Raw genomic sequence first — 27,976 nt, forward strand, 5'->3', positions numbered from 1 at the left:
AGGTGAAACTAGTCAGTGGTAATAACGGTTGTATATTTGGCTGTGCAGAAAATACACACAAAAAAGGATCCAATTACCAAGTGATTTTAGTGATGGTAAATAAACACAGAGGATATTGCTTGTGAACAGTTTATTAGATAGATTAAAGTAGATAACCAATAACTAACAGCAATAACTAATAATAACTAATTTCTCGTTCAATAGTCCAGTGCACAGATGAGTGCAACACCCCGTTTGACCCAGTGCCTCTGGGTGTGATGTGTTGGCAACTCCAATGACACCACATAGTTCGTAGAGTGGCCGGTGGTGGACAGAGTCCCTGCAAAAGCACACAGAGCACTTCAGTGACTTAAAGACAAAAGTGTTTTAAACCATTTCTGTTTTTTCATTGCTACACTGAAGGAAGGATTTGTGAGCAGCCTAAGGTGCCAAGACGTTGGCATTGCGAGTGGAAAAAACTGAGCTGCACTTTCAGATGCTTCATGAAATTAGACCCTCACTGGAGTCTATTTTGGGTGAGTAATAAAACCAGCAAACAGGGATACGCACAAACCTATGACGGCACACCTAATGACTACAGATCATAACCTGAGCCAGAGTTTCACAAACATGGACTTTTCTTTTGTTTTTTCCTCACAAATTTACAAAAAACTCAAATTAATCTATATTATTTCTTATAATCTCTATACTAATCTATATCACTCCTCTATATACTGACCAGCTCGTGTGAGTGTCTTGTAGATAGGGCATACATAGATCCCTGAGGCTGGAGGCTTTCGGTTGGGTTTGGGGATCAGCCAGATGACGGCCATTTGGGTGTAGAGCTCCTTGGGTCTGGACTCTGCGAGCTGACCTGCCTTGTTATCCCAGCGAGCCCCCTCCAGGAATAGACCATGAATGTAGCAGCCTGTGTCTGGTGTTTCTGTTATCTCTGACACTGACTTCACTAATACCTGAAGGATAAATCATCACAAAAAAGTAGGTCAAGACCAGTGAAAACCTGGGTTAGGGTTGGGGTGGGGGGTAAAGTCATTATGAATGTAGCACTTTATATACATACAGATATGAAGCAATGTTCTACATCTGTAAGACTGTTCTTTAAAACATTGCTGCTAGTGAGGCAGCCTACAGTCTGACCTCAAAGTCAAATCCAATCGTGTCAATTGAGGTGCCGAAGCGACGGGCATAATTCTGGAGGGTTCCGGTGAGAAAAGCCTGCGGGAAAAAGAAGCCGCTAATCCAGAACGCAGGTGGAATGCCGTTAGAGATCCATCTCTGTAGGAAATTGATCCTCTGAAGCAGGTCTGACACCCAGGAGGCCAGAGGCTTCAGAGACGGGTAGGCCTGAAGAACGAGAACAGCGGAGTCAAACTGTGCATTCTCAGAAAGCACATTATTACATTTTAGGAGGAGAACAGAAATATCTTTATTTGATTTTCTGCCCAGTGAAATGGCACTTCAAATATTCAAGTCACAAGTGTGCACAATCTAGTGATACAAAAATTTGAAGAAAAAAAAGGATAACAACAGAGAGAAAAAAAGAGAATACATTCACATGTGCAGCCCCTGCTACAAAGTGAGTCACATGTAAAGTAACAGCTGTGTGTGCCTTGCCTTGGCTTTCCACATATCAGGCACCGCATTGTTGAATAAGCTGCGGGCCATAAGCTCGAGCGCGGATGACATCACCACTGAACCTTTCAAAGCCTTCACAATATCTCTGAGACTCAGAGAGATGACCTCCAGCAGCTTGTTATATCTGAAAGATAAAAAACAAACAAACACAATTACAAGTTACTAAAGCACTAATAACCACATGCCCACAGTTTGAGTAAAACGCAATTTTCAGGGCATGACTTACCAGAAATCTACTAATATGTGTGAGGTAATGAGACACTCCCAGATCAGGTTGATTAATGTGCAAAAATTTCTTTTTGTGCATAGTTCCACAAAAACAGATAAGCATTCACCTTGCAGAGGAATGATGAAATGACCCCGTATGTTTCATTCCTCCTCAAATTTCTTCGTGATAACAAAAAACCTTCACTTAATGGACAAAATATTTCTACTCTCTATATATACAAAAAAAAAAAAAAGTTTGCTGATCAATACGAATGACTCGGGAGATGCTAAGTCGGATTCTGGGACCTTCAGCCTCCAGACTCACTCTGGACAAATTTCTGACTAATAGTACAGCCTAATGTTACCTGATGACCTCCTGGATGAGCACAGTGTTCATGGACTCCTCGTAGAGCACCGGGTATTTTCCCATCACTTCTTCAATGTCAAAAGGAGGAGGGATCTTTTCAACGATGCCTGCCACTATCTCCTCCACTATCTGTAGCGAAGAAAGAAAAACAGATCATAGACAACACATCACATGCCCCGCACCTCTCAAACTCTATTTAATTACAAAGCAATCAATAACAATTAGTGCTAAATTGAATTATTAAGCAATCAATAACATGATGCTAGTAGTAATAATAAAGACATCTAAAGACAAATGAATCTGTATCGGTACCTCCTCAAGAGTTTTGCCCTCAGCAGATGTAGCTCGGGGCTGGAGACGAACCACAGCTTCTAACAAGCCAAAGGCCTCATTTTGAGCAAAGCTGATGTTAGCGTTGTCATGGAGACCAAAGATCTCAGGTGTGTCATTGATGGGCAAACCACGAATGTATGCCAAATAACCCTAGGGTCACAATTGCCATGACAGCGAGTCAGTCAAGCAGTCAGTGTTTGACATGATCAGAGTTAACATTTTACAGCATTTTTAACAAAATGTCTTGATTGGACTGCATTTCTAGTCTAAGCTTAAATCACAAGCTTTCAGGCTTTTCTGCAATCTGTGTTACTGCAGGCAAATACTCACCGCCTCTCTTGTTATATTTCCTTGTTTGAGAATGGCAGCAAGAAGAGAGAAAACAGTTTCTATTGTTGTGAACTTGTTAAAGAACAAACTCACACAAAGGGAAACACACTGTGGCATTGCAGCACAGTAACTCATGTGATAGTTTAACTTCTCTGAGCTGTGGAAACTTTTGTTCTCTATGACTGATTTGTATTTGATGGCTGTGTGACTCATGGTGTTTTACATGACTGATGTTTCCCCCCAGGCTTGGCTAACTTAGCCTTACTTCCAAAAAATGCATATAGCATGACTCTTTTCTGTTTTTTAAAACAAACATATGCCCCTATTTAAGTTTGATAAGGCACACACTTGCCTTTTATACTTTGCTTGTCTCACAATCAATAGCCTGTTATAAACTCAAAATTATGTATAGTAAACAGAGAGTTCTGAGTTTATCTAACCTTGATATCCAGTTTTGTGTCTATTTGCCGGTAGACTCCAGATGCACAGTAGACGTGATCACTACTGAGGACAGCAGGACAATAGAAGTCCTCCACCACACTGAGCAGACATCGTCTGTCCCAGTCATCTGTCACACGGCCACCATAATTAATCTCTCCTGCAGTGTATTTTAGAACCTGGACAGGTGGAGGACAGCAATGGGAGACAGACAAATGAACATGCTCAGCACAGGCAGATGCACACACATAATTTCTACCAAAAACCAGAACACAGGCGTCTTTCCTAGATGGCCTGTGTTTCTGCTTATAGCTTATACATCAACTATCTGTAAGAAACATTCTTATAACTGTAAGAAACAGTATGTATAAGTAGGAGCAATTTGAAACATCATCTTCAAATAGGTAATGAAACAGAGACAGAAGTGTTGCCTCCACCTTGTATGGGATGTCCTGGTACTCATCCAGGAACATTTTGAGCTGGCTGATACAAATGTTCAGGTCGCCATCAGTGAACTCATAGGGAATGTTGAAGCCCAAAGGGCCAAACTTTCGTCTCTCCAAAGCAATTCCATGGAACAGGCAGAGAGACAGCAGCAAAGACTTAAAGTCTGCTGTCTAGACAAGAAAGAAGAGTAGAGGAACCATTCATAGCAAATCTACACACTGGTTTGAGAAGACTTTACTATATGTTGTCAAACCAAAGCAGCAGGAGCTAAATATGGGAAACCAATCAGAGACACTAGAAGTACTTGAGACAGACCTTGGTGGAAGAGGAGAGAAAATCATTAGTGAGCCTCATGTAGGTTTTCTGTAGGTTGGCCTTGATGCCTCTTGGAGGTTCAATGGTCATCTTGGAACCATTCTGCAGAACAGACACCGGGAACTTATTGCTGGGAAGACTTGTGAGCCACAGGCGGAAGTTCTCGTGCACCTGTACAGGAAAAGAGACAGATTTTTCCCTTGGAATATAAAGGATGAAAAAGCTCTGTGTCCTTGGCTAGTCTAGCATATACACACTGAGGATCTGTTTTGCTTCTGGTTTATATTTGTGTCCTCTTGTTGTCACCTTTAGTGGGTTGATGTTTTCAATAAGTCTCTCCAGGGTAGGCATCCAGCTGGGTGCCAGATGACAGTTCTGGAAAAAAACCCAGTGACCTCTTTCCATGGCATCGTGCATCATACTCTCAGCCCAGGGGCCCTGAATCACACAAATGACAGCATTTCTGATAGGTTTAATCATTATTGGAGAAGCTGGTCTCATAAATAATATTTTGACTGTGGGCCTCAGTGCATCTGCCTACAGCTGAAAGGTTTTGGACACTCAGTTGAAAGACAGAAATTGAGAAGGGGGATACAAAAAGCCTGACACGAGCCAAGATCACGTAATTGCAAGTAATGTGATGCTAATGTCTATTGAACGTCTAAAGTGTGCTGCTAGAAGAATGTTGCCAGCACGGTTTAAGGTTTTTGGACACTGAGTCTGCATTTATCATTCAAGCTTCTTAAGCTCATTTATGGCCCCTAGAGTACATTGTCCTGGAATGGTCATAAATAGTGAAAACAATTAGCACAGCGGTGCTCTCATTCTCATTCTCACCAAGACAAATGACACTGGCCTGGTTCAGTGAAAATGTGATTTACAGCAGATTCCTGTGAGTCAGAGTGTGTGTGTGAGAGAGAGTGAGAATTCCCAGGCCCCCCTTCTAAAACTGACCTGGCCTTGGCCAAGAGAGATGGCGCTCATTTTCTTGGAGAATTGCATGACATCAGCAAATTTGTAGAGGTCAGCAGCAGGGTCGGTGCCAGGGGACAGAACAAAGATCAGGGGAGTGGAGGAAGATGACTCTGCGAAGACGACAGACAGGTCTGATGTCTGCAGAAAGATGGAAAGAGAAATAAGCCATAATTGATGTTATCACATACTGTGTCATAGTGTCATGTTACTGCACACAACTGAGATTTACTATGCATTTTAAGACGGGAGAAGTACTTTACCTGAGGCTCTATGAAGCGCTGTCCTAACTCAGCAGCAACAAAGTCCTGCAGGCCTTGAATGAGGCAGTCAGCCCTCAGACAGCGCAGGACCAACAGCTTCTGGAAAGAGTCCAGGATGACATCCCACGCTCCTGGGAGGGGCTCCCTTTAGGCAAATATACAGACATAAGCACAGCTTGTTAGACACTCACAGCTTCTGCAACGTACAAATGAAGGTGCAAAGTGTGAATGTGTTAGCACGGTGTTTGGCTTTACATGCCTGTGAGGCTGGCTACTGTCAAAAATTTTCTTGAAGCCCTCCAGATGTTCAGGGAAGCTTTGCGCCAGGTTAGAAAAATTTTTCAGAGTGCTGAGGCCTAAAATGTCCTGCCAGGCACGTTCTGACAGCCAGCTTACTGCTGGGTTGGCCAGCTGTTGGACAGGCATTGCTCCAGACAACAGGTAGCGCCACTCGACCTGTCAAAAGGAGGCGATGCAGCTTCATCACGTGTATTTAGGCTGCTTAAAGAAGATGACAGATCCCCTTCTTGCCGTTACTCACCATGTCAATCTTTTTGTCGTTCATCATGATGCGAGCGCACAGGAGAAAGGCAAACATCAGTTTGTGTTTCTCAAACAAGCTGCGACATATATTACCATAGAGGCTGAAGGTGAAATATTCATTGATGTTCCAGATTCTCTCCTCCACTGTGTCTGTGTGAAACATGTCAAGAAAAAAGGTGCTACCATAACATTGTTCACATCTGGTTCTTGTGATTTTGTTATCTTCACACATGTAGTTCAGTGTATAATCTTGCTGACTACCTGCACTTCTAGAGTTGGCAATACCAGACAAAAAGATTCCCAGGAACCACTCCAGAGAGTACTGGTACATTGGGTCAACATTGGACAGATCTGACACGCAGAAGAAGAGGATCTGTGCACGCACAGCCACAGGGACATACTCCAGACGGGCAGCATCAATGTTCTGCTCTGTCTTTTCTGCTGCCTTCACTTTAGCCTGCCAGAAACCCCAACATCGAAAACAGAGCAAATGTGGCTTAAAAGTTTAATGATGCATCACCAACATTTTATGAACAAGGGTGTAAAGAAAATTATTTAAACACTTCCCCGATATACAATATTGGACACAAAACTTTTCCACTGCCTGACCTTGATCTCTCCAGCTTTGATCTTCGAAGCCTCCAACACTCGGATGAGCTCCTCATTGTCCACAGGATTGCCTTCTGTGGAGCTGAGTCGGAACAGTATCTCATCCTCAATTTCTTTCAGTTCCTGCTTCATCTTGGCATTGCTGGTGATTAGCTGGTTCTTTGCAACCTCCAAGTCTTGCTGCTCTTTAGCCACCACCATCCCCAACAACTGGTCTTGTAGACCACTGAATATAAATAGAATGCACAGTCCCACAAATTCAGACCGTATGAGTAAGTATCACTAACAGAAACAGGTTTGCAGGATTCAGGACAATGTCCAAGCAATTACATTTTAACATCCTGCCAATCTTTTCAGTTATGGACTAAATAAATTATAATCACAGCAGATACTAAAATTAAAATGTGTGTTACCTGGGTGACAGGGTGAAGTTTATGAGTGTGACTTTGGCAGAAAACTCTGGAGAGTAGTGTGGGTTGGGCAGCTTGGTTGTGAGGTACATCTTGAAAGACTCGTGGTAGTCGATGAGTGAATCGCCCAGTTTCAGTAAAGTATGGCCTTGCTGCTTAAAAGTCTTAATAGGTGTGAGATAAACATAGTGGTGTGTTAGAAAGGTGAATAACACTGAAATAAAAAGAACCATTTGTTTGCAGCAGGTGTGTGAGTAATTACCTGTTGTAACAGGACAGGTTCTAGAGCAGGATCTAGTTCTTCCCCCACATTCTCTAAGAGGCAGGGTTTACCGAAGCGGATTGCATTCTCAAGCCTGCGCAGGAAGTCCCGGTCACTGAGTTTCACAACCTCCAACCCACTGTCCTTTTCCTGGGTGACCACAGGAAACATTTATGAGTAAGCAGTAAATCAAAAATCTATTTAAGCATGTATGTGTTAATAATATGTCCAGAGTTTGTTACACATCACTGTAGGTACCTGTGATGTTGTTGTTAACATATTAATTATGTGCACTAGAAACTTTATGATACTGACACTTGATCATATAATTACATATCACATTAAAAAAATAAATTAAAGGAACACTTTTTAATCAGACTATAGCATCAAGATAGTTAAACTTATGGGATATTGATGTGGTCAGTTAAGTAGCGGTTGGGGTCAGTTTCAGTTTCAGCTGCTTTGGTGTTAATGACACTAACAACAGGTACACTGGAGGGTCAATGAGGCAAAAACAGCAATAATTTTACAGGTAGAGGCCACTGACATCTTCCCCTTCTCATCTTTTCAGCCTTCTGTAGGTCAATCATTTTCATTTCCATCAAACAATGTGGCATCCTGTAATTCCTAACACAATCCCAAGCAAATATCTGTATAGTTAAATGTATGTTAAAGTGTTCCTTTATCTTTTTTGGGCAGTGTATATCCAAATACTGCTCTTTTTCTTCTCTCAAGTTTTGACATAATCAGCACAGTTTGACCTCACCATGTTTTTAATCCATGTGTTTGCTTGTCCCTGAGGATCAATGAAGAGGGCCCAGCGCAGAGAGTACTGAGAAATCACACCATTTTCCACAGAAAGGTTGTCCTTGGGCAAACCTGCTATCTACAGGCACATAGAAATAAAAAATAACATTAACACAATAAAAAGTCAAATTAACCCAGAAAGGGTGAAAAAACAAAATAAGGCACTCCTATGAATAAATTGCCTCCAACCTGCCAGGTGCGGATGTTCACTGGATCTCCCAGAGTGCTGACCAGGTTGGGTACATCAGTGTGTGGAACACCCAGCTCTTTGAAACCTTTCAGCAATTCTTTAGCCATGGCTGCTCGGTACTCTCCCTGCCCCCCCCCCCCCCCCCCCCCAAAAAAAAACAAACAAACAAACAAACAAAAAAACAAAAACAAAAATAATCAACACACAAATTATGCTTCATTGATAACTGCATATACAGTATATTGTATTGTGGGAGAGGACCAGATGGAGACATGCTAAAATGAGGAATATAGACAGATACAGTGCAACATTTTATTATGATAAACTTACAGTGAAGGGTCCCAAGTATGCAATATATCCTGCAGACAGAAGCATGTCACCGGCTACGTTACTGATCATGTAATCCAAATGTTGTACTGTCTCCTTCCAACGCACTTTTTCATCTGCCAATCCACCAATAAGCTGGGAAATATAAAAACAGACTAACATTTAAGGACACATAGTAACTGGTATCGTAAACCTTTCTGCTTTCTGTTGTTTTATTTTTTCATATTTATGTATATGTTCCAAACAGTTTTAGTATATAGACTGAAACAATTGCATTACTATATAAGTTAATGTGTTGTTTCTAACTGCTTGATTTGGCCATGTGGGTTGTAACTGTAATTTTTACTCCCAGTTGTCTGACCTTGTCTGCTCGGACGAGGCGAGCCTCACATAGTTGATACTTATTGTCCAGCTCGTCCTTCTTAGCTAGGCAGTCCTGGTACTTGGCCTGCAAAGTGGCAATCCCAGCTTCAACTCCTGCCAGTTTCTCTTTGGCTTTATCCAGATTTCGCTGGGTTTCTGCTAAGTCCTCTTGGGCTGCCTGGAGAGCTATCTGCACGCAAATTTACACATTTACTGTTTTGATGACTCTGTTATCTGAAAGACATATTACTATATCAATTGTATGTCACACATAAATAATTAACACAGTTTTACCCTTTTAGGTTCCACAGCCTTCGCCACAAAGTTATATGCATGCATGGCTCGCACCCACTGGCAAATGGAAGTGCAAGCTTTGGAAATCTTGGCAATGGAAGCTGGCTGAAATTCCTCATTATCTATATATGGCTGGATTAAGCTGATCACATTCTCTGGGATGTTATCCTGCAGTATAGGAGGCAGAAAAAGCTGCTTTTAATACACTGCAAACATCAAACACTGAAACTTGAAGCATAAACTCAAATCTGAGAAAGTCAACAATAACGTTCTCGTCAATACATACTACACCTTATCATATTTGAAGAGACTTTCCAGAAACTTTCCAGGGTCCTGGAGCAGACCCTTCCCAGGCTCCCAGTAGTCATCAACCTTGGTGCCAGGTTTCTCCCCGGGTACCTTTTTGGGTTTGATGCCTTTCATAATGCACACTGCTTCAATAACCAGCTTTACACCTTGAGGAGGTCGCTGCATGGCTCGCACCTATATAAACCCCCCAAACAAAAAACAACTAAAAAGTTACTGATACTGTACATCTGCACATATCTGATATGTGAGAAATATCTTAGCCAGTCATTATCAAAATCCCTGACCTCAGTGACATCATTCTTGTTGAGTGACTTGAGGCTGGCCAGGGCGGCATCCAAGGCTGGCAGAGCTTCGTCTAAGTCTCTCTGAGCATCTGCTGCAATGGCTCCTGCAACACGGGCCTTCTCTGAAGCTTTTGCCTCCTCTTCTTGCACTGACCTACGGGTCTCCTCTGCAACCACTGTGTCTTTCTAGTAATGTAGAGTAAGAATTACACTCAACATACACATACAAAGCATACACACCTCATACAATGCTGAACAAAAGAAACTGGTCCCAGATTTGGTTGCTCTAACTCTGACTGTATTGTGGTCAAGAAAACTACATTAATGTTTTCTTACTTTAATGGTCTCCATGGTAACTTTAGTGTCCTTAGCAGCCTCCTCCAAAAGAGGTCTCATGGTCTCCAGCTCCTCTTGCATTTTACTCACACCTTCAGCAGTGCTAAGAAGCTACAGGACCATCATATAACAGACATTCAACTAAGACTTCTCATTAAATGCATGAATTTAAACCGTGAACCATGAATTTTCTTGTTATTATACAATGCCTTGCCTTCTCCAGACCAGTATTCATGCGTTGTCGAGAACCAGACAGCTCTTGTTTTTTGCGTCTAATGAGATCTGAGAAGATTTTGAACAGTTCCAGGTAGCTTTTAGGTGTGACATAATTGTGTCGAGAGAGTTCAGCCATGTACTGTTCACTCTTCCTGGCCACCATCTGGTGAATCCTCACACACATTGTTGTCTACAAAAAAAAAATCAGTTAGGAAAAAAAAAATATAGTCACTAGTGTAGCTATTTGTGTCACCTTACAAAATCAAAGGATAAAACTGTGTTGTAGAGACCTGGAAGCTGCTTTTTGTGTATATTAATGCATCAGAAACGTTTACATTTGCTCTAAATCCAAACAGCAGAAGCAGAAATGCAGATTCTTGGCACAGCAAAACACAAACCCGTAACAGTTTAAGAGTCATTTTTCAGATTACTGTACATTTTCCCTAAAATTTCCAAACGATTCATTTTTATCTCTTAGGTCTGAACAATTTTGTGCATAGTTGCAAATAATGAAGGATTTTAGAACAGAGCAGGATGGGTTTTTTTTTTTTAACTTATTTGGCCCTTAATGTGAAAAAAGAAAGCATAAAGACAGATGCTGACTATATAGGGAATAAAAATGATCAATTAACCCATGAAAAAGGAAAGTATACAATGCTAACTCTCAAACTTAACACCGGTGGCAAATTGGCTTCATCTTTAAATGTGTGAAAGCTATCACCATGGTTGCTACAATGTCTTATTTTTATTACATATACTTTGAACATAGTGCTTTCTGGCTTTGTCTACATGCATAGACACAAAATCCAGGATTCTCACCAGTCCCCTCATGGCAGTTGGGTTTGCTTCCACTTGAGGTATCTCACTAAGAAATGATGTGGCCACAGCCAGGAGAGCCTCCTCTGGCCAAGTGCTGAACCAGTCTATGGTACAACACGTCACCAGTGAAGGAAACTGCCTCATTCGTGCACGAAACACCTCACCGATGGGACTGTAGTGGAAAAAAAGAAGAATGCAAATATAAGCAGCAGGAAAGGGAGATTACACATTAAAACTCAGCGTTACTAACCTCATGCAGAGAACAGTGTGAATATTGCTGCGAACTCTCCTGATGTAGGCAGCCATAAGATTGGCTTTAGTTGGCTGGTGGCCCAGGTCTAGCACCACTGGCTTCATTCCCATCAGGATACGCTCCTGCTCATCTGATGCATACAAGTTGGGCACATCACCGCTATTCAAAATGCTGTTGATATCCTCCAGGAACAACTCACTCTTAATCTGGTGATTGGACATTTAACAGTTAACTTTTAACAGTGAGTTTAAAAATTGACTCAGGTTTTGCGTAGTAAGTAAAAGTACATATCCACACATGTAGTTTCTTCAGCTTATTATACAGTCAAGAATATCAGATGGTAAGAATGTGCGGCAGTATACCTGTGTGTCTACAAAGAGGAAGGTGATCTGCTGGTTCTGGAGGCCTGCCTTGAACATGATGTTTTTAATATCTTCTCTCCACTCAGTGTGGCCATAGTTCTTAGAGAGCTCAATCTGGAAACACTCATATTCTGATCTGAGTATGAACAAATGCTTTGTGAAAGCTGAGCCACAACATGATTGGAGCACATTCTCCATGTTTCTATAACAATTAAACTTTAACGTAAAATAAAAGCAACCAAAGGCTGATAGTTGTATGTTACTGAATCTACATCTCAAATACATCTCAGCTATAAGAATGATAGGAATCTTACATATAAGAGGCCAGCTTAGTGAGTGACTGGCGTCCACTGCCACCCACTCCAAGGAGCAGGGCATTGCCTAGGGGCTGCCGCAAGATCCGCCTGATACGACACACGTGCTCAATGGCATCCATAAAGAGCACCAGTTTCATCTTGGTCATGCTGATGTGATTGTAGTCTTCCATGTACTCCTCCATTACTTTTACCAACTAGACAATTTCATATAAAGAAAAACAAGATTAAAATTAGTTCTGCTGAAAGGACAAAAACACATTCATGAGGCCAACAGAAAAAGATCCATGATTATAAATCAGCTGTTTGAAAAAGTGAAAAGAAAAAAAAAAATCACCCACCGAAACAATTTTTAAGGCTGGAGTAACAGCGCTCACCTTCTCTTTGTCATCTATGAGTTTATAGCCTTTGTGGTCAGCTCTGGGATCCATGAAATCTCCGTACAAAACAGGATGGCAGGGGACAACCTCTTCAAAGCAGCAGTCAAATTCCTCAATGCAGTCTTTCAGGACCCCTTTGAACCACTCTCTATCCTCATCACACACCAGGCGGTCCTGGAAAATCCGGCAGCTTTCGTGGTACCACAGGTGGAGCAGCTGTACTTTATCCTAAAATAAACAAGCAAAAAAACCCAAACAAAAAAGCTAACTTTGGACTTGGGATTTTAAAATAATCTCAGCAGTTGCCACTGAATTATTAATGCTCTGCTCATATCTGTAAGTCCTGTCGTCTGAGTTTTGCAGGTCGATCTTAAAGTGCTATAATGTAATGACATTACTTATTTCATTGGTTACAGTAAAGAATAAAGTCATGTGACATTAGGAAACGAAAGGATAGACCTACAATGTATTCAACATTATAAATATGACTATTTAATCATAACTACCAACATAACTAATCATGTCAGACTCACCTCTATCATTCTAGCTTCAGCCATGAGGATGCCCTGAAAGACTTTGGATAGATCTCTGAGATTGAAAGTGTAATGGGATTTGGCTGGAGTTGGGAGCAACTGGGAGGTAATGGTAGAGTAGACTCGGATAGTGGCATCTACAAGAGACTCATTCAGTGGCTGGATTGTTGGTACGGGTGCTGATAGGAAAAAAAGAGAGAGATAGAGAGACACACAGAGAAATAAAGAAATGCATTAGATTGGAAGACTTTCACAAAGCACTGGTCCAAGTTTGTTTTTTCCAAAATCCTCCATTTAACAATTGAGCTGTTTTACCTGACCATAATTCAAAAACACTTTAGTTCTTTTTGTATTAAAGAAACACGTATAAAACTGACTGAGTATTAGGAACATTTCCATTTTCTCTATCCCTAAACTCACTGCCTGGTTCCTTTTTATTCATATTTCCATGTGAAAGAGAACAAATAATGAGCCAGAATGGTTTTTAGGCTAATATCTATCCTGCATTCACTAACATAACGTTAACATGTGGTCTTAAATTCAAACCCAGTGGTAGGACTCGGTAGTTCTGCTTACCCATCCAACTTCCTAGAATGGTAGAAAAAATGTTTTTCTTGCTGGCATCATCCAGTTCAGTAAACGACAAGAAGTTGAAGTGGCGTGTGAGGCGCTGAGTTATCGGGTTTCGCCCTCCACCTGGGGGTCCCATGGCACAGGCAAAATTGATATCCACTAGTTGCCTGAAAGTCCCTGTGTACCAACAAAAAGAGAACGCTTCATTTCTGATCCAAAATATTGAAATAAAACACAAATTTTAGTGTTGGAACATGAACGATCAATGTTGTAAGAATGTCCTCAGATGGTACAACTAGGCAATTAATACAAAATGAAGCTAAAAGGTTCAAATGTTTACACAGAAATATTCCTGGGAACAGTAAAAGTGAGAACATGAAATAGGCTGAAAGCTCTCACCTATCTGAGTCCTGTCGTACCAGCCTCCGTGGTCCATCCACTGCCTCAGCAGTTCAATGGGAGGCTGAGCCCCATAGGTCTCCAACATGGGCATGTTTAGGTCATCGATGAAAAATACAAAGTACTTCCCTATTGGAGGTCCAAACACACCTTTCCACCTGACACACAAGCACATGCACCAATCAAAGGGCGAGGCTCAGCGATATTGTTGCCTTGCTGAAAATATCTAGTTGGTTTAATTTGGAACACATCTCGGTACCTTTTGTCTACTTTGCTGTCAATGAAATCTTGAGTCTGATTGGCTGAAGTGCGGGCAGAGAACATGAGGAAGTGTGTGATATACTCAGCAGACATGCTATTTAGCAACTTATTTGACATGGTCAGGGTCTTTCCTGTGCCAGTTGGCCCAATACAGAGCACCTGGAAACACAAACACATTAAACAGATGAAACTGTTTTAATCTTTTCAACATTTTCAACTTTCCATTGAAAACCTTAAAAATTACTTTAATCACAGGAAGCTGCACTCACAGGTTTCTTGTTGGTTAAAAGCATATCCAACAGGAAAGACATTCTCACTGTGTCTGCAGTTGGAACAATAATGTCTGAAAAATTTGTTTCTGGGGTGATTACTACACTCTCTGCATACTTCATCCAGCTGACCCACTGGACCTATAGTACAGAAAAAAGGCTGACTCAGCAAAAAATGAAGCGATAGTTTCATCTAACATCTATGCAAAAATTTCTGTTCGTTTACTTTTCCTCCCTCATCTTCATCGTCACCATCCTGATTCCTTATTCCATCATCAAGTCTGTAGTCATACACCGAGCCTTCTTCTGGAAAACACAAGTTGATCTGAAGGAGAAATACATTTACAATGTTGAAATAAACTGCTGTCAAAAATTATCCAGTGAACATATATTATACTTAATATATATTCAATGTGTCTGGGATGCCAAAGCAAAGATGATAAGCTGACCCTCTCTTCTCCCATTTTGCTTCTGAGCCACGCACTGAAGCGCTGGCAACTAGCTGCATCTCCTGTGGCTCCTACACTCCACACCAGACAGAAAAAGAACCAGGGCTCAATCAGCTCCTTTAGATGGTCCAATTTCGCTTGAGGTGGTGGCCTCTCACCCTAAACAATGATGAAAGACTTGTGAGGGAAGGATGAGTATTATAAGAGACATTCTGACACAGCCAAGATTGACACAAACCTCTTTAATATTGAAGGGAGTGAAGAAGCAGTCCATCATTTTAAGCAGACTACAGGTAAGGTTGCTGTCCAGAGATGCGATGACCTCCTTTACTGAAGTGCGGACAAATGTAATGGAGTCCTGAATAAAATACAGAGAATTAAACTGTTTTTATAAACACTGTAACAGCCAGAAGCTTTAATATTATACTGTCTCAGTTATGTTGACTACTCTTTTACCTGCAGAAACCTGTCAAACAGAGAGCTGAGCATCTCTTTGTATGGTTTCAGGGCTTTAGGAATCTGCCTCAGCCAGCACTCTGTGAAAGGGGTGAGTCCCAGAATACTTGGCTCCAAGTAAACCATACCACAGCGAGACACTGTAGCCGGAGATGCAACTGCCAGGTCCTGCACCTCAAACATCATGGTCATTACCTACTCGAGAAAGATGCAAAACAAAATTGGTGAAGAGATAACAGACTGACTGAAAACCCAAGGTTGGGAAAACGAAACCTTCATCTTACGTCGGTGAGCTTAATGATTTCGCCAGAGCTGAGACAAAGCTTTTTGTTGTCATCCAGGACAGTGTTCAAGTTCTCAATCCACACAGCATCCACTGGCCCGTCAAACATGTACCACTTTTTCTTCTGGTCCATAGATGCTACGCCTTGGCGAATAAGACACGAGAGGATACCGTCTGTCCTACACGGGTGGAAAAAAAGCCAAAATGTTGGTGCCTTTTTTAAAACTCCTCTATAAATCGTGTCAGAAGGGGCATTCTTACCACTCATGTGTGAGCAGGTCATACTCTCCATAAAGTTGTCCCATGGTAATTGACTTTGGGTTGAGGACATATGTTTGAACAGCCTCGTAAACACCACCGCTCACAGAGGGCTGGCCCTCCAGAGCTGTTATTGCTGCACCTAGAATCTCATAACACTAAAATGCACAGTGTTTATTAAGATAAAGTAACACAAAAACATTAAACACAAGAACAACATGAAAATGACTCACTTTGGTTTTCCCTGATCCAGAAGGTCCCACCAACATCAGGCCATGTCTCACCACAGTGGTTTCATACAGCTGAATACACTTATTAATATACCCTGGAATGCCCACCAGTTCTGTTATTAACTCATTCAAAAATAAAGACAAAAGAAACACTTTTAGAAACACTGACCATCGACATCTTTGAGGTTCTTCGCAGTGCAGACATTACGAATGGACTCTTCCAGTGTGCCATAATTGATCGGCTCCTGTTTTATCTTGGGAAAAAGATCAGACACGATGCCATTGAAGAGCTTCAGGTCGTCCTGTAAAAACTTTGGTACATTGACATCTTGAATGGCCCGAAGACAAATCAGCTCCTACAGGACAGATTGAAAAATAATATCATTTTTAAATTTGTAATCAAAAGATTTTTCACAGCTCACAAATCTACTTCTAGATACACACAAGAGAAAAATAATGGCACCTCGTTCATGTTCGGATTTTCCCTTTTTAGGTTTCCAGCAGCTGAGATCACAGTCTTAACAGCTCTCATACCAAAATCATAATGATCCTTCACAGGACAAAACACAAAGGTCATCACAGAGTTCAACTCTTTGTAACATTATGACTGTACATACAGTTTAATGTCCTATTTGCCAATTTTACAAAGTCAAAAACTAATAAAAACAAAAATGAATTTCTGTTCAAACTGACCAGATTTACTGCAGTTTAGTTAGCTGTTCTCATCATTTAGTAAACAACAAACACAACATGAACATCAATATTAAAGCAAAACTACACAAACCACAAAAAAATTACCAGAAAAAAGCAGAAAATTTGAAGACTCTCTACCAATGAGTGATAAAAATGCTCACTGGTAGAGTAGTGTATCACTCCCAACTGTGGCAGATTGTGTATAAAATACAATCGTTTCAGTTTTCTGCTGTAAATGACACTGGTGGTGCCATTTATAGCATCTATGAGGAGGTATGAAGACTCCTCTGAGTTCATACCTGAGAGCTCAGCTGTTCAGAGGAGAGTTTGAAAGTTGTTGTGATCTTGTTGGAGAGAACTTTGGCATCACTGAAGCCAAATGAGTATAGGGAGATCTCAGCTATCATCGCATAGTTAGGGACCATCATGGCCACGGGACGAAACAGGGCCTGTGGAAGATGTGATCTCATTTTTTGAACCTCATCAGCTTATCCTCAGTGTTACAATGACACAATTAAGTTCGAGTTATCATGTCAAACCTTGAGATTGTCAGGCAGTTCTGTGCGGCCAGCATAACCAGGATTCATAGTGATGAATACCGCGCAAGAGGGGACAAGAGGGATCTCTACCCCCTCGAACACAAACCTCTCTGCCTAAAAAAATAACATACATAACATGCATAATTATCTTTTATAAAAATAATTAGGTAATATATATGTATACATATTTAAGTGATACTTAAATCTGTAGCTGGTAGGTAGGGGGGTGTGAAAGTGTAAAAAAGTGCAATCAGCTTCTCACCCGTTGCTGCTGGGCCTTTTGTATAGTGGTGATCTGCTGCGCCACCACGGACAACACTTCAACATCAATACGATTAAACTCATCAAAGCAGGCCCAGGCACCAGAGCTACAAAGTGTGAGCCAGATAAGGAATCACAAATATACGGTGCTACATTTTGTAACAGCTGAATCATTGTGTCATACCAACAAGCTGTTACCTGGCCAGTCCTTTGAGAAATTTGCCCATTGCAATAAAGTCCAGCTGATCAGAACAGTTGAAAACTACCGTCTGGATCGCCAGAGCCTTTCCAAGGTCTTTAGTTGTTTCTGTCTTTCCTGTGCCTGCTGGACCTGCGGGTGCCCCTCCAAACTTCAGGTGCAGAGCTCCTGTCAGGGTCAAGTAGCATCTAAAAAAGCCAGATTAGTGTTCAAACTGGTGAATGATATTCAGTTAAAAGCAGGGTAGAGTAACCTTTACCTGTCAGTGAGTGGAGTGATGACCAGCCGCCCAGAGTTACCAAGGTACTCGTAGCCATACAGGAATTCTGCATTCACTGCGCGGATGTACAAATCACCTTTTGCCCAGTAGTATCTACAAACAGCATCGCATAAATGTAACACTCCTTCTGCACCTACAATGTTTCACATTTACCCCATGAAGGAACTGAAGTAAAAACAACAGCAAAATAAGAAGGAAACCTTAGCTGGCTGATCCACTCAAAGTCATTGATGCTTGAGACCTCCTGCTCCACCATTTTGGCTGCTACATCTTTAGCATGGACTTCTATGACAATAAGGGCAGACAGCACAGCTCGCTGCATCTTGGAGAGCTGTCCTCGCACAAGCTTCACCAAGTCCCCCAACTTCACAAAAAAAGGTAGAATGTTAACAAGGTTGTTAGACTCTCGTGTGAACAGTGTTCAGTGCAATGAGAGCCATAAAATGGCAATATTTTTGACTGGCTAGTCTAAATCACATCCACACCTGTGTCTGTAGTTGGGGATAAAGACGAGTGGCTAAGTTTCTCTGCTCCAAAGCGTCTGACACCTCAGCGGTCCAGAAAACCTGACAGCCTGCTATCACCACTTGACCAGGCCATGATAACACCCACTCTACACGTGGTTGCTGAGAAAATAGATCACATAGCATCTTATTGAAATGCCTATTACGTGTGAAAAACAATAAAATTCAGGTTCATGTACCTCATGGTAGTCTTTGAGTGACCGGTCAATGTTATCTCTTAAAGTAGCTTTCATAGACTTCTCCACATCCCTCAGCCAGTCCTCCACATTACCAGTAGGACAAACTGGAAAGAACAGTTTTACCTGTTCCCCTTCTCCAGAGTACATGTGTGTGATCTGCAGGTCTGACTGAAACTGAAGCTAAGAAACGATAGAAATCCAACTTCATTACTTAACTACTTTAGCCATGTTTTGCACATGTTGTCTTAATATGTAATAGTGAGCCAAAGCAAACCTGTGCAATATTCTCGAAGCATTTACGCAGGTGTGGCTGAACTGCAGTGGGATCTTTGGTTTGGGACAGAATCTCCAGGAGCTCATCATCTGACAGGAAGTAAAACCTACAAGCAAATATTTAGGGTGCATCAAACACAGTTACTTTGTTACCTACACTCAAAATCTTTATAACAGGTAACAGGAAAAGGCAGTTTTGAGGGGTTTCCTCACTGTTTGGGACGGCACGTAGAAAAAGTTGATTTACAAAAGCTCTTCACGTAAAATTAAAAAAATAAATAATTAATTTTAAAAAATATATATTTTTAACGCTGATCTATTTTGTCTGTGTCTTACCTGGGGAATAAACTTCGTTTTGTTTCCAAGTACTCACTGAGACCCTTCTGCACCTGTTCCAAAAGTCCGTTACAATTCTTAAGTTGCGTTAGTAGATGAGCATCTGGAAACAGATCGATCACCTAGAAACATTCACAAAAACAATCATATATAGTCCACAACAACTTGTGAACCACCAGTATTCTCTAGTTCCACACAGAACTCTAAGCCTCTCTCTGACCTTTCGATTATTAAAGGCACTTTTCATAATACTCCTCCAATTTTGCTCCATTTGCTGGTATCTTTTTCCTTCTGTAGGCAGCTGCTGATTGATGTCATCAGAACTGAATATGGGTTCTAGGTACAGCCACGAACGCTGGCACATCAGCCACTCCTCCAGTACATCCTGTATACACCAAAAGAGGGCAGCAGCACAACATGAGAAACACAAATCACAAGACTTCCACAGCTGATAGGTGTCTATGTTGTGCACCTGAGTCATTCTGAGCTTGCTTTCCCAGGAGTTGATTCGTGCCTCAAATGTTTTTTTGAAGGGGGACAAGGACATGCTCTGTGTCATGACAATGTGGTCATCAAGCAACTGAGACACTTCATCTGGGCTCGTTAAAATGTAAGTTCCTGTGTTCTTGTAGGGCAAAACATCAATGACTACTGTGGACCACTCTTTTTCCATCTTTTCCAGGGCCTGGGTGAAAAGGTATGGGAGAAAAGAGGAAGCAGCATCAGTTTTAGCTAAAAAAAAAAAAATCACACACTGACAGTGTACATAGCCAAAATGAGTAGAGTCCCTAGTGCTTTAAAACAGCAGAAGCATCCCTATCTGAACTACATTTTGCAGATGATAAAAAAAAGACACAACATTAAAAAAATTTTTTACAAACACTATATGAAACAGTTTAAACAAGGATTCTTGTTCAGCAGCACCTGTTCAATAGAGTATTCTTTCCCAGCCACCTCGGCCACTTGAGCTATGTCATCCACGTAGTTCTGTAGGCCAAGCTCCAGGCAGTGAGACAGGGTCAAGTTGGCTTTAGGCATGACTTTAATTTGAGTGCGTTCTGAAAGCATCTCCCAGTGGCGGCTCTTCATCCCTGGGTTCCTTAGTCCCTGAATTAGAGGGACGTAAGGACGGAAGTCCTCAATCTTGCTGAGAATTAGATTTGCCACCATTTGGCAGTCTAGAGTTGTGTAAGACACCAAGAAAAGCCCATTAAAAAACAACAATGTCAGTCATATTTTGAAATGGAAGGCACAGCTTTGTGAAGTTTAAATGGTAATACACGTATCACCTACCAGGAATGTCGTTGAACTGTTTAATACATTTGTGGATGGTCTTGTAGGCTTCAGTGACAATGTGCTCAACCTGCTCAGGATCAATGGAAGACAGTGGGTCACAGAACCAGCTTTCACTCCAGCGCAGCCAATCAGAGGTGGTGGTCCATAAATCTCTATAAGGCTGGAAGTCTTTTACAAGCTTCTGCACACGGTCATACTGTAATAAACATTAATGCCCATAATAAATAGATACTCTTTAGTTTTTGAATTAATCACACAAAAATCCTTTAACCCGAGCCACTGTTTTACTTACATTTGTGACTGTCATGCCGAACAAGCGTTCCCTGTTGTTGTAAATTTGGGCCATAGTTTGGCACTCCTTAAGTTGCTTGCTTGTCTGCCTGACCTTGTTGGCCATCTCATGGGCATGATCAATGTCTCCATGGCTCGCAAACCTAGCAACAATCATCTAGAAACATACAGTGACTACTTTAGAACCATGCAACATCAGTATAATTAGAAGCTCTGTCATATAGTGGACACATGCGCTGCTCTAAGTGTCTGCTTAATAAAGCAAAAAACAATTCAAATCAGTTTTATCTACGTAGCACCAATTCACAACAAGAGTTGCTCCAGGGCACTTTATTTTGTAAGGTAAAGACCCTACAAAAATACAGACAAAACTCCAGCAAACAGATGACCCCCTTTGATGACGGTCTTGGCGACATTTGGTATAAAAAACTCAGTTTTAACAGGAAGAAACCTCCAGCTAAAAGTCTGTGAAGGTTCTCAGTCATCCAGGTCATCGTAGTCTAAGGAGCTTGGAAAGAAAAGCTAAAAGTAAAAAATATAGTCGATTGAGTTGACCTGTAGATTAGCTAAATGCTCCTCAAAGTTGCTCTGCTCAGTTAGATGGATCTTGCGGAAGCACTCCTCATCCTCCAAGTGCTGGGTGGCTACTGGTTCCATTTGGTTGATTATCTTTTGTGGCCATTCAATGGCTTTCCACCTGCACAGATAAGTCACTATAAATCTCACAAAGTCTCCTACAAGGTATCTAAAACAAATTCCCTTTTAACTAACGCTAATCATACACTTACTTTTTGTTGACATCATTGTTGGGAAGAGAGTGGAAAAATTCTTCTATGAGCTCGTAGTCTGACAAGGTCTTGGCAAGATGTTCCTGTTTGCAGATGAGAAAAAGAAGGATGGATTCATAAAGTAATTCTTAATTTAATATGTACTACAGAAACACCCACTTCACCCATTCGACCTTGTAACTCTTAAGCTGTTCTGGGATTTGTTTCATCCACTGCCTCTTTTCACTCAGTTCCTCGATGCCAAAGGGTTTCTCACGTAGCTTTCTGTTAATAATTTCACATTCTTCACATGCCTACACATAAAAAAATAACCAAAATTTAAGAGAAAAACAAGAAAAATGTCATTTCAAGCTGAATTTAAGGATGTCTTTAAAAATAAATAAAAATAAATAAATGAATAAATAAATAGCAATTAAAGTTATTATTATTCATGTTCTCTTAGAAGAAAATATTTAGCCTTACCTGGTCAACCTGAATACGTAGCTTCAGAGCAAGGTGGTCTAGTAGTGCCGTGGCTAACTCCTTTCTCTTTTCTGAGAGAGACTTGCGTACCCCGTTAACACAAACATGAAATGGACCAATCACTAGGGAGGATGGCAAGGACTGTTCAATTATTCTCTTTTCTTTGAGATGCTGCTGCACCTCTTTTTTCAGTTCTTGGGATGTCATTTCTGCACCACAAGATCTGGTAGCCAAATGATGGGGACATGAGAGAAACAAGAAAAGCACGAGTTCATTCAGTAATAGGCCACATATCCAACAGACCCACATCTCACACTTGTGAAAAGTGGGCACGTCACTTCAAACACAGACTTACGTGAGAATGTAAGCTTGTATGTCCAAATTGTGCAGCTCTAAGTACTTCTCATACTCAGCAGCATAAGCCCTGAGAGGTATGGTTGCTTGTATTAGAACATTACGGATGTTCTCCCTCAGCTCGGTTATTTGTGGTTCCTCCAAATGCACTGACTCAAGTAAAGGCTCCCCAACCATAAATAACTTCTGCAACACAAACTGGTACAGGCACATGCAAAACTATTCAAATATCAGTGTCACTTTCAAAATTCATCATTATAAGAGTACCCCCCATTTCTTTGCATTTTACTTCCAAGGAGCTAGAGCTTCTTCTGATTTTCCAAAGTAGTCTTGAGCAATACAGGGAGTGCAGAATTATTAGGCAAGTTGTATTTTTGAGGAATAATTTTATTATTGAACAACAACCATGTTCTCAATGAACCCAAAAAACTCATTAATATCAAAGCTGAATGTTTTTGGAAGTAGTTTTTAGTTTGTTTTTAGTTGTAGCTATTTTAGGGGGATATCTGTGTGTGCAGGTGACTATTACTGTGCATAATTATTAGGCAACTTAACAAAAAACAAATATATACCCATTTCAATTATTTATTTTTACCAGTGAAACCAATATAACATCTCCACATTCACAAATATACATTTCTGACATTCAAAAACAAAACAAAAACAAATCAGCGACCAATATAGCCACCTTTCTTTGCAAGGACACTCAAAAGCCTGCCATCCATGGATTCTGTCAGTGTTTTGATCTGTTCACCATCAACATTGCGTGCAGCAGCAACCACAGCCTCCCAGACACTGTTCAGAGAGGTGTACTGTTTTCCCTCCTTGTAAATCTCACATTTGATGATGGACCACAGGTTCTCAATGGGGTTCAGATCAGGTGAACAAGGAGGCCATGTCATTAGTTTTTCTTCTTTTATACCCTTTCTTGCCAGCCACGCTGTGGAGTACTTGGACGCGTGTGATGGAGCATTGTCCTGCATGAAAATCATGTTTTTCTTGAAGGATGCAGACTTCTTCCTGTACCACTGCTTGAAGAAGGTGTCTTCCAGAAACTGGCAGTAGGACTGGGAGTTGAGCTTGACTCCATCCTCAACCCGAAAAGTCCCCACAAGCTCATCTTTGATGATACCAGCCCAAACCAGTACTCCACCTCCACCTTGCTGGCGTCTGAGTCGGACTGGAGCTCTCTGCCCTTTACCAATCCAGCCACGGGCCCATCCATCTGGCCCATCAAGACTCACTCTCATTTCATCAGTCCATAAAACCTTAGAAAAACCAGTCTTGAGATATTTCTTGGCCCAGTCTTGACGTTTCAGCTTGTGTGTCTTGTTCAGTGGTGGTCGTCTTTCAGCCTTTCTTACCTTGGCCATGTCTCTGAGTATTGCACACCTTGTGCTTTTGGGCACTCCAGTGATGTTGCAGCTCTGAAATATGGCCAAACTGGTGGCAAGTGGCATCTTGGCAGCTGCACGCTTGACTTTTCTCAGTTCATGGGCAGTTATTTTGCGCCTTGGTTTTTCCACACGCTTCTTGCGACCCTGTTGACTATTTTGAATGAAACGCTTGATTGTTCGATGATCACGCTTCAGAAGCTTTGCAATTTTGAGACTGCTGCATCCCTCTGCAAGATATCTCACTATTTTTGACTTTTCTGAGCCTGTCAAGTCCTTCTTTTGACCCGTTTTGCCAAAGGAAAGGACGTTGCCTAATAATTATGCACACCTGATATAGGGTGTTGATGTCATTAGACCACACCCCTTCTCATTACAGAGATGCACATCCCCTAATATGCTTAATTGGTAGTAGGCTTTCAAGCCTATACAGCTTGGAGTAAGACAACATGCATGAAGAGGATGATGTGGACAAAATACTCATTTGCCTAATAATTCTGCACTCCCTGTAGTTATCCAGGCTTTCTGAAGGTCTTTCAAAGTTCTTTGGACATTGGCTGCTTTTTATTTATTTATTTATTTATTTATTTTACAAATTTTAGGGTTAGTACTTATTTTCAGAGAACAATTCAAACATAAAAACGGTGCCTAACTCAAAGGCTGCAAAGGTCCACTTTTAAATTGTATCTTTAGGCATTTATTGTCACAAGTCAAATCAATGAAAAGTTGGACAAAAGAGTGTCCATCTGTAAGACACAGTGGAGACTCTGTCATGAAACGAAAGACAACTCACATCCAAGGAGCTTTGAATGTCCTTAAAGAAGCCTGGAAAACTAATCCTGAACACTACACTCTCTTAGAACGCTTTTTCAAGAGAGTGCAGACTGTGCAGGAGAATCAAGGTGGTCATAGTAAATACTAATCTTCGAGCTCCTTAGAACTACACAAATTCTCTGTTTTTGTCTTATATACTTTAATTCCATCTATGCTTGAATGTTTCCGTCCCATTTTTCCTAGTAAAATTTGACAAAAAGAGAGACTACTTGAACCTTTTTTTCAAAGTACTATATTTTGAAGCCTCATTGCATTCTCATTTGTAAAGTATGCTGTATTACTCAGGAGATTTGATTTACCCTATTAAGCAGAGGCACACTACGTGTGCACATAATGCTGTTATCAAACAGGTTCACTGTAGATGCTGAAAAATTCTCCAAGGGGGTGCTGTAATGAACCCCACTCTCATCCAGAACCAGGTCCACCAGGAAAATAGGATTCTTCTTTGGCCTAGACATGGATAATTGTTATATTACAGACATAAATAATTATTATTTTAAGTATTGTAATCAGTTATATTTCATTCATTATTACAAAGTCCAAAAAATGGGAAAAGGAAAAGAGAAAGTTGTGCAAATGCATTTTATCGTACTTGTAGTGGCTAGTGATTAGGTCATTCCCCCAGGCGAAGTCTTGAGGACACATCAGGACATTGTGGCAGGCATCCATCACGACCTTGGTCAGGCTGACCAGTGAGTTCTTCACAAGGACACGGAGGGAGTCCTGCATGTTGTAATGCACCAGATTGAGGAGTTTAGACAGCTTAGAAACCTTGTAAGTCTCCCAGCAAGTCTCGTTTATGTTGTATGTTCCCTTGCCCATATTCGCAAGGTTGTACCGGATGCTGTTGCACAGTGTGCTGGTCCAGTTATCTCTAAGAAACAGGGTTATCTGGATAAGGAAAGAGAGGTTAGATTAAGATATTTATATTGGTAAACTTGTAGAAACAAAATGAATAATCTCCTATGAGCTTATTAAATAACTACAGACGCTATCTTGTTTATATGGCTAAGATGTATGTTTTTGTTTGACTGTTCTTCAAGTCAGAACAAAAAAGGGATATGAAGACATTTAGCCAGATTTGCCAGAGCAAACTCATTTCTGGTGTAAAAACAAAGTACTGTTGAAATTTGAAAAGATCACGCAGTGGCAAAATTGCATGTTAGAGGTGAAAAGTCTGAGATTATTGCGACTAACTCTGTTGCATATGGATGTCTGGGAGTTTTTTTCTTAAGGCCCAAAACACAGAGAATATCTAAATCAAGTATGCAAACAGATTTACTAACACTTGCAACTCACTATTTATTGCTATTTGTGCCAATATTTAACATTGAGTCTGAAACTTTTTTGCACTTGATAGTGAAATGAAATGTCTGTGCTTTGCAAACAGCACAACTTTTGTAAATTACCCATAAAAATGACCAAAACTATCAGCACTATTTGGGGATTGCACTCACAGGCTAATTTGCCCTATTTAGCAACCCCGGCCGGTAAACACAGGTTTTTACTTGATACTCTCTCGGTGCAACAGTACCTGAGTATGCGTCTGAGACTGGTCAAGTTCAAATTGATCCAATGGAAGTGGTTTACCCAACATCAAGTTGAACAGCCTCATGTTTTCTACTTTTTTGCACTCATGCCACATTTCAGAAAGCACACAGATCAGCTCTGGCCTAGTTTGCATGGACTTGAAAATAAATGCAGCTCGATTTGCCTCATAGGCAGAGTAAGGAACCGGAACACACCCTGCATAGATAAAACACAACAGTGTTTTGATTCTGAAGGTGTTAGCAGATGCTACATTTCCTTAATTATGACCTGAGTGACCAGTAAGTGCATAATGCAAAATATCTTACCTTGTGAGGGCACATATTCAGGGTCCTTCTGTGGCAGGGTGATATGTGAAAGGTCTTCAGGGCAGCTCATCACTACTTTGTCAAAAATCAAGCGGTTCATTGTACGGTCATAATCCAGTCTGACCTCATTCTCCAAGCCTGCAACACACGTCTCTAAACTGCACACACAATATTGCATTTATCCATCCTGTTAGTTAGTAAAAAAGCAGATCATATAGAATTAATAAGACAGGATATCACTCACTTTTTCAGCTTAAGGCCAGGAGCTGAGAGGGCACGTCGTTTGATACTCTGGAGACTATCAGTATTGAGAGACGGTGTTTTCCTAGAGATGGGCATGCAGTCCACTGAAAAGTGGTAGAAAATAAGTGCCTCTGTTTCCTTTCTGTAGCGCAGGGCAAACCCGACCCGCTCAACAAAGACACGTGGGTCTTCAGCACAGAATAACAGTCTGATCCTGGGTATCCAGTACTTACTGCCTGCTATGAAAGAGTCTGTTTCTATGCAGAAAGAGGGCGACAGATCAATGACATGGTCAGTAACAGCAGAGAGAGAGATGAAGAGACAACACTCTAGAGTTACAACAGTTTAAAAACATTGAAACCAACCAGGGGATTTACTCTCCTTATGCTCTTCACTTATATCAGGACTTCCTTTTTTGTCTGTCTGGTGGACCTTCTCTACCAGATACTGACATTTCTCCGTACAGTAATCAAGAATTCCAACTAAATGCCAGCTGTACTTCGGAGGTGGGCTCGCGCTTGCAGACTCATCTGCAAAAGAACAGAAAAGAGGGATTTAATAACACATTACTACATTTAATTCTAAATTCACTGGTGTCTGTGTTGTATTGTTGTATGGCCACTTATAAATTGCTTCTCATTACCTTTTAATGAATATCTTAAATTAATCCCAAAAAAGGATTAAAAGGAAGAAAAAGTGCCAAAAAACATGAGCACCACACATTGTTGAAATGCAGTTTACAGATAAACTATATCCTAAGTATCATTTGTAACAAACTAAACACCATTTAAAAAAACGGCTGAAGATTCATTGATTCACTGATTTTAAATTGACCTTTGCCTACATAGATCTACAGACATTAGGAGGCCAAGCTCCAACTCCAAGCGCAGCACCCAATACAGCAGCTACATGATACTTTACCATTTGCAATTTCATCATCTGTAGGTAGCAGGGCTTTTCCAGGAATAGGTTTTCGATCAGGTGATCCTTCAGCATTGCCCAAAGCAAGCCAGTCTTCTGGAGTCCGGCAGTCATATTCTTCATTGTCAAACAGCTTAATAAAAAACATGGGAAAGTT

At 41.0% G+C, this 27,976-nt stretch overlaps 2 protein-coding genes across 3 annotated transcripts; both read right to left on the reverse strand.

Moving 5' to 3' along the window:
- Positions 1-124: 124 nt before the first annotated feature.
- On the reverse strand, positions 125-9,550 carry LOC146631670 (dynein axonemal heavy chain 1-like). 2 transcript variants are annotated; one of them, XM_085353851.1, is made up of 24 exons: positions 9,404-9,550; positions 9,113-9,280; positions 8,817-9,008; positions 8,459-8,590; positions 8,128-8,253; positions 7,898-8,017; positions 7,132-7,281; positions 6,873-7,033; positions 6,460-6,685; positions 6,112-6,307; positions 5,849-6,000; positions 5,567-5,763; positions 5,308-5,452; positions 5,027-5,185; positions 4,379-4,510; positions 4,069-4,243; positions 3,748-3,923; positions 3,313-3,489; positions 2,522-2,692; positions 2,208-2,338; positions 1,615-1,759; positions 1,138-1,344; positions 719-953; positions 125-319 (listed from the first exon to the last, which is right to left on the reverse strand). In XM_085353851.1, the coding sequence occupies exons 1-24, from the start codon at positions 9,533-9,535 to the stop codon at positions 198-200; spliced, it is 3,927 nt and encodes a 1,308-aa protein (XP_085209977.1). In that variant the 5' UTR covers positions 9,536-9,550; the 3' UTR covers positions 125-197. The 2 variants fall into 2 exon arrangements, with proteins under 2 accessions (XP_085209977.1, XP_085209978.1); XM_085353852.1 differs by having other exon boundaries at positions 3,748-3,927; positions 4,073-4,243; positions 9,404-9,535.
- Positions 9,551-9,631: 81 nt separating this feature from the next.
- LOC146631671 (dynein axonemal heavy chain 1-like) lies at positions 9,632-27,967 on the reverse strand. Its single transcript, XM_085354830.1, has 48 exons — positions 27,820-27,967; positions 27,264-27,428; positions 26,900-27,155; positions 26,656-26,813; positions 26,334-26,545; positions 25,392-25,690; positions 22,573-22,641; positions 22,218-22,440; positions 21,920-22,048; positions 21,756-21,838; positions 21,523-21,664; positions 20,969-21,124; positions 20,674-20,872; positions 20,305-20,558; positions 19,853-20,065; positions 19,601-19,765; positions 19,381-19,502; positions 19,046-19,151; positions 18,772-18,951; positions 18,554-18,694; positions 18,269-18,432; positions 18,048-18,161; positions 17,788-17,976; positions 17,591-17,696; positions 17,329-17,442; positions 17,089-17,238; positions 16,560-16,646; positions 16,313-16,452; positions 16,100-16,274; positions 15,870-16,024; positions 15,610-15,787; positions 15,326-15,520; positions 15,108-15,227; positions 14,647-14,745; positions 14,469-14,561; positions 14,150-14,310; positions 13,891-14,048; positions 13,495-13,668; positions 12,919-13,097; positions 12,383-12,613; positions 12,006-12,202; positions 11,692-11,827; positions 11,327-11,535; positions 11,077-11,248; positions 10,256-10,447; positions 10,042-10,152; positions 9,706-9,891; positions 9,632-9,658 (listed from the first exon to the last, which is right to left on the reverse strand). Exons 1-48 carry the CDS (start codon positions 27,965-27,967, stop codon positions 9,632-9,634), a joined length of 7,632 nt encoding a protein of 2,543 aa, XP_085210956.1.
- Between the last annotated feature and the right edge of the window lie 9 nt (positions 27,968-27,976).

This window comes from Diplotaxodon limnothrissa, linkage group LG5 (genome assembly GCF_057381915.1).
Source record: "Diplotaxodon limnothrissa isolate DT_005_m linkage group LG5, D_limnothrissa_male_GT1.1, whole genome shotgun sequence".
NCBI classification, from domain to species: Eukaryota; Metazoa; Chordata; class Actinopteri; order Cichliformes; family Cichlidae; genus Diplotaxodon; species Diplotaxodon limnothrissa.